We start from the raw sequence: 21276 nt of genomic DNA on the forward strand, positions 1-21276 counted from the left end.
GTAGATGAGACAGTGTTCAAACAAATGATCGAATCATTGAGGTTTCTCTACAACAATAGACTAAATTTCTCATTGAGGTTTCTCTACAAAAATGAGCAGATTCATGGGGAACCGAAGAAGACTCACATGAGTGTTGCCAAAAGAGTATTGAGGTATGTTCAAGGCACATCTGATCATGGTATACTATTTCCTGTTGGGAGACAAAACTCAGGATTGGAGTTGATTGACTACACTGACTCTAATCATGGTGGTGATCTAGTGGAGAGGAAGAGCATATCTGGATATATATTTTTGTTGATCAATGCTCCTATTTCATTGTGTTCGAAGAAGCAACCTGTAATTGCTTTGTGCAGTTGTGAAGTATCGCTAGGTGTTTTGCAACCTGCCAAGGAGTTTGGCTAGAAGAACTGCTAAAGGAAATAAGGGTGCCTGTAAAAACCCCGTTGCAGATGAGAATAGATAACGTTTTTGGAATAAATCTATTTAAGAATCTTGTGAGTCATGGCAAAAGTAAACACATAGAAGTGAAATACCACTTCCTGAGAGACTTGGTAAACAAATGAAGCATAGTTTTGTCTTACTGTAAAACTGAGGAGCAATTGGCTGACATCTTTGCTAAGGCTTTGAAGGTTGACAGTTTTGATTTTCTAAAGAAGAAAATCGGTGTAATCTCCCTAGGTGATTGTCTTAGAGGGAGTATTAGTTTACTTTAAGCCAAGACAGCTGTTACACATACAGTTATACATTTGTTAACTTGTTGCTTATAAAAACAACATATGTACAAAGTGCAATACACAATTTTACACTTCCATAACGTTCTGTTATGAAAACCTTTCTTTCTCTCTATGGTTTCTCGTCCCAACATAATCCTTATAAGCTAATAGAAAATTTACCATGTGTATTCAATAAATGTAAATTTAGATCTAACCTATAAAGGTTAGATTTAAAAAACCTCTTTTATGTATGATTTTTTATAGCTCAAACGTAAATATTATTTTAATAAATCAAACGTAAATATTAATTATTTATTTATAAAATTATTAGTGCATATTTTTTTATGTTTGTTGCTTACATGCCATATGTAAATATGTAAATGTAAATTCAATGTGAATGACAATTTCTTTTTGTTAATGAAATGAATCTCTTATTAAGATTCATGTGAAGAATTTTCATGAGATTCTTCTTCTAAACTATATTAAAAAAAAAAATTCTTTTCATCTTGACGTTATTATATAAATTAATATATTGGGTTTTTTTCACATTTTTTCTCTAAATATTCTTTTAAATTATTTTCTTAATTGTCATTCACCAAGTCATCTATTACAGAAGAAATATCTCTACTAGCACTTTCCCAATTTTGGTTATGCAAGATGGTGGATGAACCATAGGTAACAAGATTTCCAAACTAGTCTTAGTACAAGGTACAATCTTTACATTGATAGTGATCGTTTTGATTAAGTACACCAAATAGAACATTCATAACTCCTATATTGTTATAAGATCTTAGAAATTTACATTAGTGGAATAATTAAATTTAAAATAACATAAAACTAATATTCATATTTCTATTTAGTTTTTATAAATCTCTTTTTCTTTGGGGTGTTGCTCCCTCCACCACCACCACTTCTCCCTCCACCTCCCCACCCTTCTCCAAAAAAAATTTAATTACAAAAATAACCTTTTTTACTTTTAACCCTATTTATTTACTTTAAACTCAAACCTTATCTTTCTACCCATTTTTACTTTTCACTCAGCCCGACCTCCCAACTCTCCTTCTCTCTCTTTTCAGATTCCACCCCCCCCCACCCCAACTTCACCACATTTGTTTGTTTTAATTACAAAAATATTAATATAATAAAATATATTTCATATAATTAAACTAATAAATATTTTTTTATATAATTATAAAATTGTTAAAGAATACAAAAACCATATATAAAAAATATATATTACACAAAAACATTAAAACAAAAAGCTAATTATATATAACTGCAAAATAAAAAAAAATATAAATATAAACTAATAACTATAAAGATCTTCAAAAATACATTATTAAAACACATAAAAAATACATTAAAAAATAATACATCAAAACATATAAATTACATTATTAAAATATCTCCAAATTAATATAAAAAAAATAAACTAATAAAAATAAACTAGAAAATAAACATGTGACTTTAAACGGATGTGAGCATCCGTCAACGGATGTCAACATCCGTTTAAGGCAAAACGGATATCGACATCCGTTTTTCCTTAAACAGATGTTGACATCCGTTGAGGGATGCTCACATCCGTTTTAAGATTATACGTTTATTTTTTTAGGGTTTATTACGCACCTTCACGACGAATCCTTCAAGCACCACGACACCACCACCACACACCGATCTTGGCACGGGTGATCAATTGCTTCCACCACCACTTGCAATCTCTCACTAAGCACACCAGCTAATGAAAGTCCACCACACTCTGAGACCACAATTCTATCACAATTAAAGAATGAGAGAAAGAAGTGGAACATGAAAAAGAGGAAGAAGAGCACAATGAAACAATGAGGGGACGAACGATAAAGAGGAAGAAGAGTTGTCGCTGCATGCATGTAGATGATTGGAGTGGGTAAAGGTTAAAAAATATTAACCCTAAAATTTTACTAAGGGTAAAATAGGAATGAGAAAATAAAGAGAGGGTAAAAAAGGAATGGAGTGATGGAGGGAGCAAGGGGTGGTGGTGGAGGGAACAACACCCTTTTTCTTTGAGTGTTTCATCCTACACCTCTAACATTTCATCCTGCACCTCCAAAAATTTCATTTTTAACCTTCGACATCCTGCACCTCCAACTTTTTTACAAATTTCATTTTTAACTTTCTTCTTTTTCTTATTAAAGACATTTTAATAAATATTTTTTTATTTTCTTCTCTTTCTTATTAAAGACAGTCTACACCACCTTAATAATAATTCTAATTTAATTTAAAATTTAAATATTATTTAATATAATTTTATATTTTAATAATTATTAAAATATGATTTATATTATAATAACAGCTATATTAAAAAATAAAAATAAAATAATAAAAATAAAAATAAAATAATAATAATAATGATAATAATAATATAAAATTTGACTTAATATATTCAAATATATTAACTTATATTAAAATATTAAAATAAATTAAACAATTATTAAATTGTAAATAAATAAAAAAAAATTCAAAAACTTGTTATCGAAAATCAGTTTTGTTTTTTATTTAAAATTTAATCAATATTTAATTTAATTAAAAATTATAGCATTATTTATTATATTTTTATATTTTAATAATTATTAAAATATAATTTATATTTTTATAATAATTTTATTAAAAAATAAAAATAATAACAACTGAAATAAGAGTAAAAATAATTAAAATAAAAATAATATTAAAAATCATATTTAATATATTTAAATATATTAAATTATATTAAAATTTTAAATTAAATTAAATAATTATTAAAATTAAAATAAAAATCAAAAATTTAGAAAAATTTATTTATCGGATATTCGTATCCGATCATAAATTTATTAGATCTCTGTATTCGAGTAACACATGTTTCTAAAATTTTATTTTTTATTTAAATTTTAATAATTATTTAATTTAAGTTAATATTTTGATATAATTTAATATATTTAAATATATTAAATGTGATTTTTAATATTAGTTTTAAGGTATAGTTTGAATAAGAATATTTCTTACAATACTGAATCTATCATTCATCAAGACCAATTTAAATATATCTATTGACCTGATTATCTTGACAATCAATTGTTTAAAGCATTTTTCTTATCCTTACTACTTAAATAATCAATTAAATGCTTAGATGAATACGACACTCACACAATATAATTGATCATTTCTTATCATAATTAATCACTAAGTTAAGACAATCCATCATTTCTCTGTTCATGGCTTAAAATACTTTTTAAAAATACTAAATAATTTATTATTTATAAAAATATAATTAATTACTTTCATCTATATATTGTTTATAAATATTTGTTTCAAAAGAACCAACTTAAAGATACATTATTTAACATTTCATAATACTCGAAATCTAAGGATGCTAAAGTGAACCAATCTGACTTAGAGATTGATTCATCATGAGTTGAGTAAAAATGGATCAATTCAACTCGACTAACTTTTTGGTGAGCCAAAAATTTTATAACTTGATTTGGTCCACCACGGATTAGTGGATTAGTGAGTTAGTTCATTTATAAATGTTTTACTTTTGAAATTTATTTTATATGAAAAATGAGAGCATGACACACATTATAAGAAAGGGTCAAATGAAATTAGAATTATTTTTTAGAAACTATACTATTTTAAATGCTTTTTTTTATGTCTATGAATTTAAAAACTTATTTGTTGTCCAATAAGAGTATAAAGTGTTTTTCTAGTGCAATTGAGTTGTTATTTCTAGACATGATGTTTTTGTTGGTAAATGATATATTTGTGATTATTTGTTTAACTATTATGTGTTTATTTTCTAATAAAAATATTTAACCGTTCTTCTTTTATTATTAAAAATGTTAAGAAGTTTGGTAAGACACAATTTAAATTATATAATTTTGAAGTGCAAAATCAATTATTTGTTCTTATGAAGATAATCAATACATGTTTTTAGAAATGTTTTTATTTTATTGTGAAAATCGTGCTATTATACAAGAAGTAACATCTCCATATAGTCTCAAACTAATGGTGTAGAAGAAAGAAAAGTTAAAATGGTTTTATTTGATATGGTAAATGTTATAATGCAAGTTCTAACTTATCTAAAAATATGTGAGATTAATGTTGGGATAATCTTAAATTTTAGGATTTAATTAATAATTTTGTTTAAATATTATTTTATTAGTTTTTAGATCTAGTAATATTTAGTTTGATTTTGATAGAGATAAAAATGGGATACGTAGTTATGATTATTTTATCTAGGTACAATATTATTTTATGATAGATTAAGCATATTTTATTTTTAAGATAGTTGATATTTTATTTTCAGTTTTTATTTTTATTCTCGTAACATTGTAAGTGTCACGGCTATTTAAAGCCCTTCAATTATCAACGAATAGCAGACTCAATTTTAGGAAAATATTTGAGTGTGTATAACGTGGGATTTTCTTAATAGTGATATTAGAGTCAATAGTTTGTCTTGGAAATCGGCTTAGACGAGTATAATGATCCCTATACCGAAAGTCTTCCTGGCAAAGGATATTCAGGTAAGCAAGTTTCGTTAAGATTAACAGTGGTTGGAAAGGGCTATTCGTGGTTGTGGTTGGTTGGGAATGCTTCTACTAGAGGAGGAGTGTACCTATGTGGAAGGACTCACCCTTGAGGGGCAGATTGTTGGGAATCCAACTATGAGTCTAAGTCCCATGTTGGATAGAAATGAGAAATTAGAGCATTATGTAAAGATGAAAGACCCATTAACTCATTGTCTTAAGGTTTTGGGTAGAGAATGGTGTCAATCCCTTATGTGGTTGGGCTCATATCTCCCTAATGAACCTCTTCCTTGATAGACCCAACAGTGGTATCAGAGCTTTATGCTCTAAGTACCGAGAGAGAGGGGAGAGAGTCAAACACTGTGAGAGAAAAAGTGAGTGCTTGATTTTTTTTGTGAGAGAGATGACAAAGGTAGTCAATGGGATGAGTGTGCCACAATTGTCGGCAAAGACCAATTACGACAATTGGTCTTTGCAGATGAAGGTTCTTCTTGGATCCCAAGATGTATGGGACATAGTGGAGGACGGGTACAATGAACCCGCGGATGATGAGCATCAGATAGTGAACCAAATTGCTGCATTGAAAAAGACACCGAGTGAAAGACAAATCGGCTTTGTACTTTCTAAATAATGCAGTGGTTGAATCTGGATTCGAGAAAATAGCTAATGCAAAGTCAGCAAAAGAACCATGGGAAATTTTGAAGGTGGCATACAAAGGAGATACTTGTGTGAAGCAGGTCCGAGTACAAGCCCTCAAAAGAGAGTTTGAACATAGGGAGATGGATGAAAAGGAGGGAGTTGTCGAGTTTATATCTCGAGTGCAGAAGATGGACAACCAACTCGGAATGAACGAAGAAGAGGTTCCTCCTAACCGGGTTGCAGAAAAGATCTTGAGAAATCTGATAGATGATTTTGAAAGTATCATGGTCACTATTGAAGAGACAAAGGATTTGTCAACTCTCACTATGGAGGAGTTAGTTGGGTCATTAAAAGCCCACAAATTGAGGAAGAAAAAGAAAAGGAGGGAACCTGACGATCAAGCACTACATGTATAGTTTGACTCGAATAAAACTCAGATTATTTAGAGCCGAGGTCCTGGCGGTAGATGGCGAGGAAACCGAGGACGAGGTGGACGTCGTCGAGATAATTTTGAGAATGATAATGAAGAGTAAACCAATCAAGAGAATTGGCGTGACCGAGGACAAGGAAAAGGCCTAGGAGATCAGTCAGGAGTAAGTGTTTTAAGTGTGACAAGTATGGCCACTGTGCAAATGAGTATAGATCAAGAAAGTGCTACAATTATGGCAAGGTTGGCCACATTGCAAAGTATTGCAAGGCTGAGACAAAGGGGGAGACAAATCTCCTTACTAAAGATGCGGAAGAAGAGTGTGAAACTCTATTGTTGGCAAAGAGCTCGAATGTAGTGGACATGGAGAGGCCAATCCCAACAATGGATGAAGTGATCTCGGTAAAGGATGTAACAATTGTAGAGAAGGAGAACCTGGAGAAAGAACTGAAACAAAAAGATTAAGAGATTCAGCGAATAGGAAGTCTTCTTGATGAAGTTAATGACATTATGAATAAATAGAGGGTTAAGCTTGAGGAGCTGAAGAAGACGGCTCTTGAAAAGGAAGAGAAAACATTTCATTTTCTTGAACCAGACGAAGAGGAAGATGAAGATATTGAGAAGAACCCGATGAAGATGTCAGCCAAGATTGTTGAGAAATCGCCTAAGATCATAAACGAGTTGGTCAAGGTTATTGAGAAGTCGAGCATAACAAAGTCAGTCAAAGCATTAAAGAGGTCAACCAAGGTAAAAGATAGGAGGGCCATAAGGAAAAAGAAAAAGTCAAATCTGATTGAAAGAAGCAAACCTAGTGTGAGATGATGCACACAGAAAACCGAATGAAGGAAGAAAGGATTTAAGTTTATGGGGGAGTTTGTTAGGATATACTTAAATTTTAGGATTTTATTAATAATTTTGTTTAAATATTATTTTTAGTTTTTGGGTCTAGTAATATTTAGTTTGATTTTGATAAAGATAAAATAGGGATACGTAGTTATGATTTTCAGTTTATCTAAGTACAATATTATTTTATGATAGATTAAGCTAATTTTATATTTAAGATAGTTGATATTTTATTTTGAGTTTTTATTTTTATTCCTGTAATATTATAAGTGTCCCGACTATTTAAAGGCGTGAAGATTTTCTCATCAATTAAACTTTATATTTTGCTCATCATATTCTCAAATAAAATTCCTTATAGATATTGTGATAAAACTACTTATTGAAAAATTACATTTAAAATATTTCAAGATGGAGTATAATACAAAAGTTATAATACCTTTTAATAAGAAAATAAAAATTATTAATTAATTATTTTGATGTGAGTGAAATTTCTTACCATGAAATATAAATATGTTTCTTTTGCAAGGAGAAGCATATATCTTATATTTCAATGTATTGTAACAGTCAAGTTTAAGAGAAATTTCACTGCACTTGATTGATATAGTGTTTGGAGTCAAACCCATTTAGGTGAGTTAGATGATACAGTGTTTGAGAGTCAAACCCATTTAGATGAGTTAGATTAGTTTAATCTATATGAGTTAGATTAGTTCAATCTATATGAGTTAGATTAGTTCAATCTATATTTATAAAAAAAATTCTAACCTAGCTTAAACTCGTGATAATTTAGATTCACTTAACAATTAGAACTTGTTTTGACTATAGATACATTTATTCCTTTCAAATATGAATAGATATTTATTTTGTTACAGCTAATTTAATATGTGATTATACATTAATATTTACTAAAAAAACTTCTCCCTAATATTTAAGCTAACAAGAAGTTAGAAAATTTAAAAACAAGAGTTAAAGCTTTACAGAATACATTGAAAAATAAAATAGTTTAAGTGTGATTAAGAAATAACTTAGAAAAAGGAACAATAATAACACGCTCCGCTCTCTCATTCTCCCTTATATAACGCCCAACATCCGCTTTGTTTGGTCAGAAAAGGAACTAAGATGTAATGAAAAAATGATAATTGAGTTGGATTTAGACAACAAATAGATTCTTTTACAAAAAATGGTAATTGAGTTCCTAACTTTATATATTTATATATATATATATATATATATTTTTCCTTTTTTGTTCAAAATGATTGAAACTAAACAGATTTAAATTTACATATTAATTAAATGGAGATAAAAAAAATAGTATTATTTGTAAGAACTAGGATAGATAAATGCTTAGCGTAAAGATTAACACGTGGACGGTTGTACCCTTTCAAGGTAAACGACTTCAATACTTATTGATATACTATTATTCAATGAAGTGAGTGGTAATTCAATATTCTTTAAACTGACTGAAAAAAAATGATCAAACGAAGGCCATTAGCGTAATTGTGAACCACCGCACCAACCAACTCAATTCTGTTACTCACTGAAACCTTCCACCGACCGCGGCCATGGCTGCGCTGTCCTCCGCCATTGCTTCCGTCGCCAAACCCTTCTCGCTGCCCCAAACCCGCCGCGCCGGAGTGGCGGCGCTCCACTTTCCCAAACCTCACTCCAAGAAGAAGGAATTCAACTTCGCCGAAGTTTCACTCTCACTCCGTTCTCTTCCCCGTCTTCGTGTTTCCTCCAACGATGCTCACTTCAACTCGAGGTCCGAGGAGAGCCAACAGCCACAGCCGAGTTTCGCAGAGTTCATCACTTCGGAGAGAGTCAAAGTGGTGTCCATGCTGGCCCTCGCCCTTGCCCTCTGCAACGCCGATCGCGTCGTCATGTCCGTAGTCATCGTGCCATTGTCCCTTGCCAACGGGTGGAGCCGAGCCTTCGCCGGAATCGTCCAGGTTCTGCACGCCAACTGTTTGAAGAATTGACTCTGATATATTGTTATTTTCGGTTCTTGATGTTATAAATTTTATGGGCATGCAAATCTTTAGACTCTCAACTGACTGTAAATAATCCTTGGCATCACTTGTTGAAAGTTACACACATCGACTAGGCCAATTTATAGTATATAAATAGAATAAACTTTTCTTTACAAATTAATTTTATAACAATTTATGGCATATAAATGAAACAAACTTTACTTTGCAAATTAATTTTATAAGATTGAATTAAACTTTCAGTTCATAACATAAATATCGGATATCCGAGTCATGTCTTAGAGTATATTGTTCCAATGTTATATGCTATTGAGTCGTAATTAGATTTTCTATTAATGTTTGGAAATATGTGTGTTGGAAGAATCACATTAACTAAATTGACTAAAGATAGGATCAATTTGTGTAGGATTTTAATTAAAATCGATAGATGTATTTATGAGTTTGTGTGATTTGTTTGCAGAGTAACACTTTATTCTGATTTTATTGTGGGGTTGGTTTGTGGTGATGTAGTCGTCTTTTTTGTGGGGGTATCTGGCTTCTCCTATAGTTGGAGGGATGTTGGTGGATAACTACGGTGGCAAAGTGGTAATGGCTTGGGGAGTGGCCTTGTGGTCACTTGCTACTTTTCTTACGCCTTGGGCTGCTCAGACCTCTCTCTTGGCTCTCCTAGTCGTTCGTGCTATGCTTGGCGCTGCTGAAGGTGTCGCTCTTCCTTCCATGAATAACATGGTTGCCAGGTAAGGTGACTCTTTACAAACTTGATTTTGGTCAATGTTGTGTCTGAAGCAAAGCGATTAATGTTTGGAAAGCTCTTTATCTCAAAAGACATGTTTGTAGCAAAGACTAGTGTAAATTTCATAATTCAGAGCACCAAACATGAGTTTGAAAACGGCACTGTGAAACTGAAACCAAATACAGCGCTCGTTTTATGCCTTCTGCTGCACAATTTTCGTTGAGATGGTAGTTATAATGTTATAATACTATGGTTATGTTATGATTTACGAGTTTTTATCTTTTGTCATGACATTAAAGGGGCTTTGCTTGTCTCTTTGTCGTGATTGTGTGAACTATGAAGTTGCTGGATTGAGAAAGGCTTGATATTTGATGTCTAACATGAGCTTATCGGAAAAGGCTTTATATTTATAATGATTGGTTTTGGTTCTTTGTTTAAGATGGTTTCCAAAAACAGAACGATCAAGGGCTGTCGGAATCTCGATGGCTGGGTTTCAGCTTGGATGTGCAATAGGGCTCACACTTTCTCCCATTCTCATGTCGCAAGGTGGTATATTTAGTCCCTTTGTGATTTTTGGACTGTCTGGTTTTCTTTGGGTGTTGGTGTGGTTGTCAGCAACGTCTAGCACTCCTGATCGGAGTCCTCAAATATCAAAATATGAGCTGGAGTATATATTAAATAGAAGGCAGACGTCTTTTCCAGTGGAGACATCTAAGTCCAAGAAAGTTAAAGTGGTCCCTCCTTTCAGGCGCTTGCTTTCAAAGCTGCCAACATGGTCTCTGATCGTTGCTAATGCCATGCACAGTTGGGTAATGTTTCATACTCCAGCATTTGTTTAGTTGTTACTGGTGCTCTTAATTGGAGTTGTTAATTGTCATGTTTGATGGCAAATTGTCATTTATCATGTTGCAATTCGGATCACATATCTTGTTGCAATTTCCATGTGGCATCTAACCTTCAGTTCCCAGTCTAGCCACATCATGTGGCTTCTTATTTGTTTCCCATTTTGTTTTTTTTTTCCCATTCACAGGGTTTTTTTATTGTTCTTTCCTGGATGCCCATATACTTCAGCTCGGTAAGTTCTGTCTTATTTAGTTTTGTGAATGATAAAAATATTTAGAAATAAACACTCATGTATAAATGGCTTTACATTGTAGGTGTATCGAGTGGATCTCAGACATGCAGCATGGTTTAGTGCAGTTCCATGGGCTGTGATGGCTATCATGAATTACCTTGCTGGTTTGTGGTCGGATATGATGATACAAAGTGGTATGAGTGTCACTTTGACTCGGAAGATTATGCAGGTATGTTGCATTGCATACATTATAAAGAGAGAAGAGACATAGAACATATTGCATTTCTACAAGGGCAGACTTTAAATTTATGCCTTCTAATAGATTGCAAATGAATTGTGAATTATCGGTAACAAATTTCTATTTCTAATTTAGTTAAAAGCTATATTTCCCTATTGTATTAATGTCACGACTCATTGCAAACTGCTCCCGGATTTTTGGGAGAATGAGATACGCCAACCCAAGTGACCCTTTAGGAATTGAAACAGAATAACCACAGTGAGTGATTATTTGGACATTATGCATAAATCATTCTAGGCTGACCCTATCTGAATTTCTTCCAATATCTTTATTGTTTTTCATCCTTTCAATGTATTTTTTTTGTGTGTGTTTGTATCTTTTAAAGCGTAAGATCATTGAGAAGTATCAGTTAAGTACTAGTTTGTCCTTGCTGTTTGGAGGCAGAAGATATAGGACAGGTGTCAATGGATGAGTGGAGAGAGAAAGAGGGAATTATCCTTTGTTGTTTCAGTTTTTATCTGAATCTCATAGTTCTCTATTCTTTCATATTTCTGGGTCCTATCAAAGCACGTCATGTATTTGAAACTCACGATCATGTAATATTTAAATTTTTGGTTTTGGATGGTGCCCAATTGTGTCATTTGATTAATGTAGTTGACCCCATTTAGTGGGAAAAAGCTTTGATTGTCTTCTTATTGTAGTTATCTTAATTTTCTCTACTCGTATCCTAGTTTGAACTTGGTTGTTCTCACTATGTATTAGTTTACAATGTAATGTTTGTGAGCACATTCGCTGCAGACCATTGGTTTTGTTGGTCCTGGACTCTGCCTCATTGGCTTAGCGACAGCAAAAAGCCCCTCAGTTGGCTCTGCTTGGCTTACTTTAGCTTTTGGCCTGAAATCTTTCAGTCACTCTGGCTTTCTTGTGAACCTTCAGGTTTTCTACTTTATGTCAAACAATTTTTTTTTTGTTAGTAGTTCTCTCTCTCTAATATAATGTTCATTTCCTTTGTCATCACAGGAGATTGCACCACAGTACTCTGGTGTTTTGCATGGTATGCTTTCATCTTGTGGTAAATGTATTGTATATGTTTTGTTACATTCAATAAAATTAGTAGCACATTTTTATCAGGAAATACATTTGAAATCGTTTGGAGCCTGTATTGTGTTATCTTTATTAATGATGTGTTGTAAAAGGTACTATTTAACTAGCAAAGGAATTAGTTGAAGAAATTTTCTTGTGCTATTTATTTAATCTATTGAGCTATGATTGGCCAAGCTCTGCTGTAGATGTATAAAGCACGCACTTCATGAAAGTTTCATGTTGCTTGGATGGATGCAAGACCTGGAATTGGATAGATTGGACTTTGACTTTTAACATTCAAAGGAATTTTAATGCTAGGTAGTGGTCTTTTAACATATATGGCAAAAATAGGGTAAAATATGTGCACAATCTGTCAAATGCTGGGAAAATATTTGTCTGTGTGATTCACAATTAGATTTCTTATAATGAAGACCTCTTGATTTCTTATTGTAGGAATATCGAATACTGCTGGAACATTGGCTGCTATTATAGGAACAGTTGGAGCTGGGTTTTTTGTTGAGCTAGTCGGTTCCTTCCCAGGATTTTTGTTGCTTACATCGTTCCTTTATTTTCTTGCTGCTCTTTTCTACTGCCTATTCTCTACTGGAGAAAGAGTAAATTTTGATGATCCTGGTGAGTATAAATATACGTAGATTTGCTTTTCAACTTGCATATATGTTTAGAACTTTTTCCTGCCGTATTAGTGTTGCTTTTGTGGACACTGGTACATCCCCTGTGTAGTCTTGTTTGTAAGTCTCGAAAACTAAAACGAATATAGGGAGGATATAAAGTAAATAGTATTGTGTGAGGAAAAAACATTGGATCTAACATAAATAGAGATTAAACCAATTAGATTCCTAACATAAATGTGACATTTTATGTTAGGAATTGGACTTTAAGCTTAACTCATCTTTGGTGTATAAAACTAATATAAGGAGGATATAAAGTAAATAATATTGTTTGAGGAAAAAATATTGGATCTAACATAAATAGTCAAGATTAAACCATTAGAAAATGTGGCCTTTTATGTTAGGATTTAACTTTAAGCTTAATTCAACTTCACAAAATAGTTTGTAAAGTGAGGTTTGCATCCATTTATATATTATGAATTGGTATTATCTCTAGTCAACGTGAGACTTCCAACACAACTCTGGCAAGGCATATGCATCTTGTGAGTAGAACTAGACATTAATGGATTATCTTGTAGAATAATAGACTCAACAAATAACAAATTTCATTAAGATAAGTTCTAACCCATGGATTTCAATAGGATAATCTCCAAACTTGATTCTGATACCATGTTAAGAATGAATTATAAACCTAACTCAATCATTCAAAATTGACTTGTAAGATGATGTTTGTACCATTTATATATTATAAAATCAGCTTATCTCTAGTCAATGTAGAATCTCCAACATTTTATACTACACTTAATTTGTTTCATTTGTATAACTTGCATGGTTTAAGATTTATTCTGCTCACTTACGATAAATAAATCCTCCCTGAGTGAATATGCTCTCTCTATAATTTACGTTTTACAAAGTATTCTTTTGTATGTTAAAATAAATTTTAGAATTTTAATTTTGTTATAGTAAATGCTGAACTCTTGTTAATTTGTAAATTGCTGATGAGATGTATTTCAAACTCTCATAGCTGTTGTCTGAGAGTGCTGGAAGTTACTGTATCATGTACAGTTCAATTTCTTGTATGCCAAAGGAGATAGCCGAAGAATGACAGTGATGGTTACGTGTTCTAACCATCACGGTTGTGAAGTGTAAAACAGATACTAACCATCTACATAGTGTAAAATGATCTATGTATAGTTTGTTTTTTGCTTTCCCATTTGCATTGACATAAAGCATTTGGAGTTTTTAGGTTTTTTGTGTTCCGAGAATGAATTTAGAAAAAGAGAAGAAAAAAAATACAGTAAAAAGGTTTATTTTCTTATCTTGCTCATCATGGAGTCCATTTTTGTGCTTTGCACTCCCTAAGGCTGTGTTTGCCCGTCTAAACATTTATAGACACTATTAGTACATAAACATTTATAGACACTATTAGTACATAAACATTTATAGACACTATTAGTACATAAACATTTATAGACACTATTAGTACATAAACATTTATAGACACTAGTAGTTTATAACATTCTATTATTTTTCTGTTCCTATTATTAATACTTTAAAATAATAAAATAAAATGGAAAATATGGTTGCTTAGGATCTCCATGAAATTTCTTAAGCAATGAAATGTGGAACACTGGGTGTATTTTTGCGGAATCTGGGAGTAGGAGTTTGTAAGTGTTGAATATAGTGAAAAACTATATTTGGATTAATCTCCCTTGTGTAAAATACACACATAGGGTTCTCTATTTATAATAGAAGAAATATGGACTAAGCCCAAAATACAAATGAGAAATAATAACAAACTAACTAAAAGATAAAAGATATAATATATCTAACACTCCCCCTCAAGCTGGAGCATACAAATTGTATGAACTAAGCTTGGAATAGATGAACTCAGTGTTGAACTAGATGATTTGTCTTCAAGAGTGTGAGGCAAACATAGATGGACTAACAACATCTTGTGAAACTTCAACTTCAAAAGTGGATGAAGGAGAGCAGTGGTGGACAATGACAAGCTGCAAAGACTGATTCCCAATCAATGATGGATGAGTGACGGGATCAACAGTAGTAGCTGAAAGCTAAGAGCTACACAACTGCAGGGACTACACTAAATCCTCATCAATGATGGATGGGTGACGGGATCAACAGTAGTAGCTAAAATCTACAAAACTGCAGGGACTACACCCATATTTATGTGACTTGCAGTGTCTTGGAAACACCTTGCCAATCTTCTCAATAACTTTAAAAGGTCCAAAGTACCTTAAGCTCAACTTTTGATTCCTTCTCAGGGTCACCGAATGTTGCCTGTAGGGTTGAAATTTCACTAGAACAAGATCCCCTACTTCCAAGAAAACATCTCTTCTTTTCTTATCCGCTTGCCCCTTCATATAATTCTGAGAATGGTGAAGCTTAGCTTTTAATTTCTTCAATAAAACATCACGGTTCTTTAAGCTCTCTTGTAGGTCTACGGGGTCATTGTCACTATGCTCATATTTAATTATAGTTGGTGGTAACTTTCCATAGACCGCTTGGTAGGGAGACATACCAATACTATGGTGAAAAGATGAATTATACCAAAATTGAGCCCATGGGAGCATCTCCAGCCATTTCTTAGGATGGTCAAAGACAAAACATCTGAGATAGATCTCCAAAGTTTTGTTTAAATTTTCGGTTTGGCCGTCGGATTGAGGATGGTATGATGAGCTCATGGCTAAAGTGGTGCCTTGATACTTGAATAATAACTTCCAAAAGTTGCTAATGAAGACTCTATCTCTGTCAGACACAATGGATTTTGGAAATCCATATAATTTGACAATATGTTGAATGAAAGTTTCAGATACAGTTTTGCTATTGAATCCTGTCTTTAATGGAATAAAGTGCGCGAACTTTGAGAGTCTATCAATGACCACCATGATATTGGAATAACCCTGCGAAATTGGTAAGCCAACAATGAAATCCATAGCAATGTCTTCCCAAATCAAGTTTGGAATTGGTAGGGGCTGCAGCAGACCAGCAAGTAAAGACTGAATGACTTTAGCTTGCTGGCAAATAGAGCATTCCTTCACAAACATCCTTATATCTTCCCGCATTTTAGGCCAGAAAAATTGAGCACTGAGTCTGGCCATAGTTCTTGTAGTTCCCGCGTGACCACCAATTTTTGATCCATGGAATTCTCATATGATCCGATTTATCAATTCTGCATGATTTGGCAGCATAATTCGCCCTTTCCACGTCAAAATATCTTGCTGTATTGCATAGTCCCCCTTCTTCCCTGAGTTGTTCTTGCATTCTAGAAAAATTTTCATCAATTCCTCATCTTTTCTGGTTGCTTCTGCAACTGATTGTAGCCATGTATTACGTGGTTCTGACCAAGCCATTGCAAAGCTCCTAGATAAAGCATCAGTAGGGATATTCTCTTTTCCTGGGGAGTATTGTATTGTGAAATCAAACCCTATAAATTTGGGTAGCCATTGTTGTTGCTCAGGGGTTTGGAGTGTCTGCTCCAATAATTCTTTCAAACTCTTCTGATCTGTTTTAATAATGAACATGTGGCCAAGTAAATAATGTCTGAATTTTGACAAAGATTCAGTGATAGCGTAGAATTCTCTGGTATATGCCGATTGTTTCTGCATCCTTAATGATAGTTTCTTTGAAAAATAAGCAATAGGGTGCTTATTTTGACTTAATACCGCGCCAATGCCTAACCCATAAGCATCTGTTTCCAAAACAAAAGGTTCTTCAAAATTTGGAATTGCTAGAACAAGAGCAGTGGTGAGGGCTAGCTTCAATTCTTGAAAACCCTTGTCTGTTGTTGCACTCCACTTAAATGAATCTTTCTTTAATAAATCAGTCAATGGTGCAGCTATTTGTGCATAACTTTTGACAAATCTTCTGTAATACCCCGTTAATCCTAAAAAACCTCGCAATTGTTTAAGTGTTGTAGGTTTCGGCCAATTTTTTACTGCCTCCAACTTTTCAGACTCCATAGCAATTCCATTTCCTGCCAATGTGTGACCGAGATACCCGATCTGTTGCACTCCAAAGCTGCATTTAGAGAACTTAGCAAATAATTGATTCTGTTGGAGAATCCTCAGCACCACTTCTAGATGGTACAGGTGGTCTTTCCAGCTTGAACTGTAGACCAATATATCATCAAAAAAAACTAGGACAAATCTTCTCAATACACCCTTAAAGATTTGATTCATTAAACTTTGAAATGTTGCTGGCGCATTGGACAACCCGAATGGCATAACCAACCATTCGTAGAGTCCTTGATGAGTCCTGAATGCAGTTTTATGTCGGTCCTCCGGTTTCAGTAAAATTTAGTGGTATCCAGACCGTAAATCCAGCTTGGAAAAATAACGAGCTCCATACAACTCATCAATAAGTTCATCCACTGTTGGAATTGGGAAACTGTCCTTAATTGTTATAGCATTCAAGGCTCTATAGTCTGTGCAAACCCTCCATGTGTCATCTTTCTTCTTGACTAAAATAATTGGAGATGAAAAAGGGCTGTTGTTGGGTTGTACAATGCCCTCTTTTAACATACCTTCTACCAATTTTTCAATTTCTTCCTTTTGACTGTGAGGATATCTATAGGGCTTCACCTTGACTGGATTTGATCCTTCTAACAAAGGAATAGAGTGATCATGACTCCTTGGTGGAGGTAGTCCACACGGTTGGCTAAATACAATGCTGTAATTGTGTAGTAATTTCACCAAGTCTGGCTCCATGTCCTCTAGAAGTTCAAGTAGAGGAAAATTTTGAGTGGCTTGATGGACCATCTGCATACTATATATCTCATCTAGGGCATTAGTGTCCATCATTCTCCTTATGTGATGTAGTTGAGCTGTTTCAGGTAACATGTCTCGATCACCTTGTCATGTAGTGAAGCGACCATCCTGCAAAAACTTAATTTGCAGTGAATCATAATCTGCTAAGTGGGGGCCAATTGTCTTCAACCAATTTGCACCAAGGATGAGATCAGCACCAGAGAATGATAAAAGAAACACAGGTAATGTGAAAACATTGCCCTGTGCTATTAAAGTCAAATTTTGTATTAAGCCCTCAGATTCCATGTAATTCTCATTACCAACCATTACTTTGAATGAAGGAGTCATCACCACGGGAAGTTTCAAAAATTCCGCAACCCTTGGTTGTAAGAAATTATCAGAACTGCCTCCATCAATCAATACTTTGACTGACATAGTTCCAATATGTGTTGTGAATCGAATTGTCCCTACTCCGAAACCACCTTTCAAGGCATTCAAAGATAGGTGATGATCTTCGTTTCCAGTTGCTTCCATGTCTTGGGGTAACTCAGTCTCTAATTCCAGATTATCTGATTCGTCCTCCCCCAATTGCAGGACAAAACATTGCTTGTTTGGGCACTTATGATTAAAAGAGAATTTCTCATCACAGAAATAACATAGACCCTTCTCTCTTCGTAATTGCATTTCTGCTGGGCTTATTCTTTTGACATTGGGGTTTCTTAATGGTGGTCCTGGTGGGTTAGGTAACAACGGAAGTAAGGAAGATTTGGAAGTTGGTAGGATGGTCCTTGTGGTGTTTTGAACCCCGGACGTAGTCACTTTCGGAGAAGTTGTGTATCGAATGGTGTAATTAGGAGTAGGCTTGGTTCCTGGCATATATTTCTCTTCGTACAGTTTAGCTAATGCTACTGCTCGTAATAGGTTTGTTGGAGTCAAGGCCATCACATCTCTTCTAATATCAACATTTAAATCACTCATAAAGCAATTTAAAATAGCTTCCTCGGTTAAACCCTCACAGCGATTTGCAAGCGACATAAATTTCATATAGTAATTTGATACCGAGCCTTGTTGTTGGAGCTTAAACAGTTCTGCCATTGGACAATCAAAGGGAGAGGGTCCAAATTGAGATTCCAGAGCACGCTTCAACGCTGTCCAGGTTGTGACCACTTCAATCTTCTGCAACATTTGGAACCATGGCACCACGTCGTTCTCAAAATGCATAGAAGCTATTTCAACCCGCTCAGCATCAGGTGTGTTGTGGTAGTTGAAGAACTTATCTGCTTTAAAAATCCTTTCTAAAACTGGGGTGGAGCCATCGAAGTGCGGAAAACCGAAAGAAATGTCTTTTACCGGGTTCGTAGAATGTAGCGGATGAACTCTGACTGTGGAATTTGAGTTCGAAGGACTTCCAAATGTCTGAGTGGAATTTTGCAATAGTTGTTGTAAGACGAATTTGATTTCATCCATCGTCGAGTCTTAATTTCGATTTCTCTCATCTATCGTGCTCTACAGCTTTTCCACCGTTGCTGTTAGACGACGCAGATCATCAGTCGTTGTGCGGATCTCGGTTTGGAGCTCTTTCAATCTTGTGTTCTCAGCCATGGAAGACAATGAAAGCACCAATGTAACAGTACTAAATGAGGTATGTATAAAAATCGAACAGAGCAATGGAATTTTATTGAGAAATAAAGCTGTCCCAGTACAACTAATACGTGGCTAACAATGAAAATGACAAATGCAGAAAATAAAACTGTATGAGTCACAGCTGAACCATGATGTGTTCCATTCCTGTAAAAGAATAAAGGAAAGGAACTTAGAGAATTATCCACACTGAAATCAGAGAAGAAGAATCTGAGGAAAAAGTGATTGCAGAAAGAGGGACCATACCACCGACTGACTATCCCTGAATGAAATCCCTCCATTTAGTATTTCCTCTCCTCTCACGTGTCCCTCTGCGCATTCCCATGCCTTCATCTTTGTTTGACACGTGGTCACTAGGTGTAACCGTTTCTTACCCCTTAATACTGTCATGCTTTATGCGCGTGACAGCTGTGTTTGCCCGTCTAAACATTTATAGACACTATTAGTACATAAACATTTATAGACACTATTAGTACATAACATTCTATTATTTTTCTGTTCCTATTATTAATACTTTAAAATAATAAAATAAAACTCTCCCCTTCTCTCTTAATGGACAATAAACCTTTAACCGTATTATTTATTTTAAATTTTTATAAGAATTTGCAAATTGAACTAATAATTAAAATGATATGACTTGAAAATATGTTTTAATCTATAAAATGAATGAAGTTACACAACAAAAAATCGTTTGTACATGTCTTGTTTTCTTTCGTTTAAGTAATTGAACAATCGTTTTTGCCAAACATTTTAATGTAGTAAGCTTCTTTAATTAATGAATTAAGTGTTTTTATTGCATACATTTAATATTTAGCGGTAGTTTAGTCACAAAGATGAAAAAGACTAAAATCATCTACCGTTCTTTAAGAAATAAGAATCATGTTATTTCCCACCTACGGTTCTTGTTACAATGAGTGTCACGTTATACGGACTCTTCCAATAATAACTCAGAGAATTTCTTCCTGCATCCCATGTTTCCATTTTTCTGCACCCCCTACTTTTTAAAACTTCAATTATACTTCTGCTAAAATTATAGTTTTGGATTATACAACATGTAACACAAATTTGAAATTACATTTTAGATTGTTTATAATGCAAATTTATATTTCAAATACACAAATTTGAAATTACATTTTAGATTTTTTATAATGCAAATTTACAATTCAAATTATACGTTCCTTAATATAACTTTAGAATATAATTCAAAATGTAAATTTACATTTCACAACAATGTACTATCATAATGTAAATTCTCAATAAAAACCCTAACCATGAAAGTTCAACGTTTTCTCTATCCCAAATCACATGGTTTAAAGTGAGAGTCAGAATGACCCCTTGCTTGGCTCATACTCTTTTTTTTGTCACGTGTTATTCTTCCACTCCCAAGTTGCTTTTGGAAGAAGAAGTACCCACGATTGTTTCCAAAAACCTGTCAAGTACAGACTTCTTAAAGGGGAAAGCTTGAACCTTTAATCTACTACCCATTTTTCATTAGTGTTTGAGTAATGGGATCAACTTTTTATGTCGTTTTGCATCTCCCATGAAGTGGAGAAGATTGTTTCGCTATCGGAGTATTTTTCTTTAACTGGATTTTCAGTGTAGGGTGATGAAGGAGGCACTCGTGGGGGAATAGATGACAACACACAACAACGGAACAATACAGTGTTGTTCTTCCATCCAATAAATGAACCAAACAGGAACAAGAAGAAGAAACACAATGAAATACATCTCAATAAATACCTAGTTTTAAACTCGTGTTTACACACTAGTAGGTGTTTGGTTGTGTGTTTATTAAAATGCATTTAGAAATTGATGAAAAAAATAATTATTATTTTTAAATTTATAATTAAGTTTTGAATAGAACTTAATGTAACAAATGATTTATAAGTCTAGTAAATCTATAAATATATATATATATATATATATGTGTGTGTGTGTGTGTGTAAAAATATAAATATTAGATATG

General features: G+C 33.5%; 1 protein-coding gene across 5 annotated transcripts; it reads left to right on the forward strand.

The window, feature by feature from the left end:
* The first annotated feature begins 8584 nt into the window (after positions 1–8584).
* Positions 8585–21110, forward strand: LOC108320014 (probable anion transporter 4, chloroplastic). Of its 5 annotated transcripts, none has more exons than XR_001831342.2 (9): positions 8585–9103; positions 9653–9879; positions 10315–10684; positions 10906–10950; positions 11033–11179; positions 11987–12124; positions 12209–12242; positions 12478–12589; positions 12725–12861. XR_001831342.2 is itself a non-coding variant. In XM_017551355.2 (9 exons), the coding sequence occupies exons 1-9, from the start codon at positions 8717–8719 to the stop codon at positions 20910–20912; spliced, it is 1533 nt and encodes a 510-aa protein (XP_017406844.1). In that variant the 5' UTR covers positions 8585–8716; the 3' UTR covers positions 20913–21110. The 5 variants fall into 5 exon arrangements, 4 of the variants coding, with proteins under 4 accessions (XP_017406844.1, XP_017406845.1, XP_017406842.1 ...); XM_017551355.2 differs by lacking the exon at positions 12478–12589 and adding an exon at positions 20908–21110 and having other exon boundaries at positions 12725–12904; XM_017551356.2 differs by lacking the exon at positions 12478–12589 and adding an exon at positions 20913–21110 and having other exon boundaries at positions 12725–12904.
* The last annotated feature ends 166 nt before the right edge of the window (positions 21111–21276 follow it).

Source organism: Vigna angularis, chromosome 7 (genome assembly GCF_016808095.1).
Source record: "Vigna angularis cultivar LongXiaoDou No.4 chromosome 7, ASM1680809v1, whole genome shotgun sequence".
In the NCBI taxonomy this organism is placed as follows: Eukaryota; Viridiplantae; Streptophyta; class Magnoliopsida; order Fabales; family Fabaceae; genus Vigna; species Vigna angularis.

Coding starts and splice junctions, on each gene's coding strand:
- LOC108320014 (XM_017551353.2), top strand. CDS start 8,717: ATGGCTGCGCTGTCCTCCGCCATTGCTTCCGTCGCCAAACCCTTCTCG. Junction 9,880..10,314: donor ATGAATAACATGGTTGCCAG/GTAAGGTGACTC, acceptor TCTTTGTTTAAG/ATGGTTTCCAAAAACAGAAC. Junction 11,180..11,986: donor TGACTCGGAAGATTATGCAG/GTATGTTGCATT, acceptor CATTCGCTGCAG/ACCATTGGTTTTGTTGGTCC.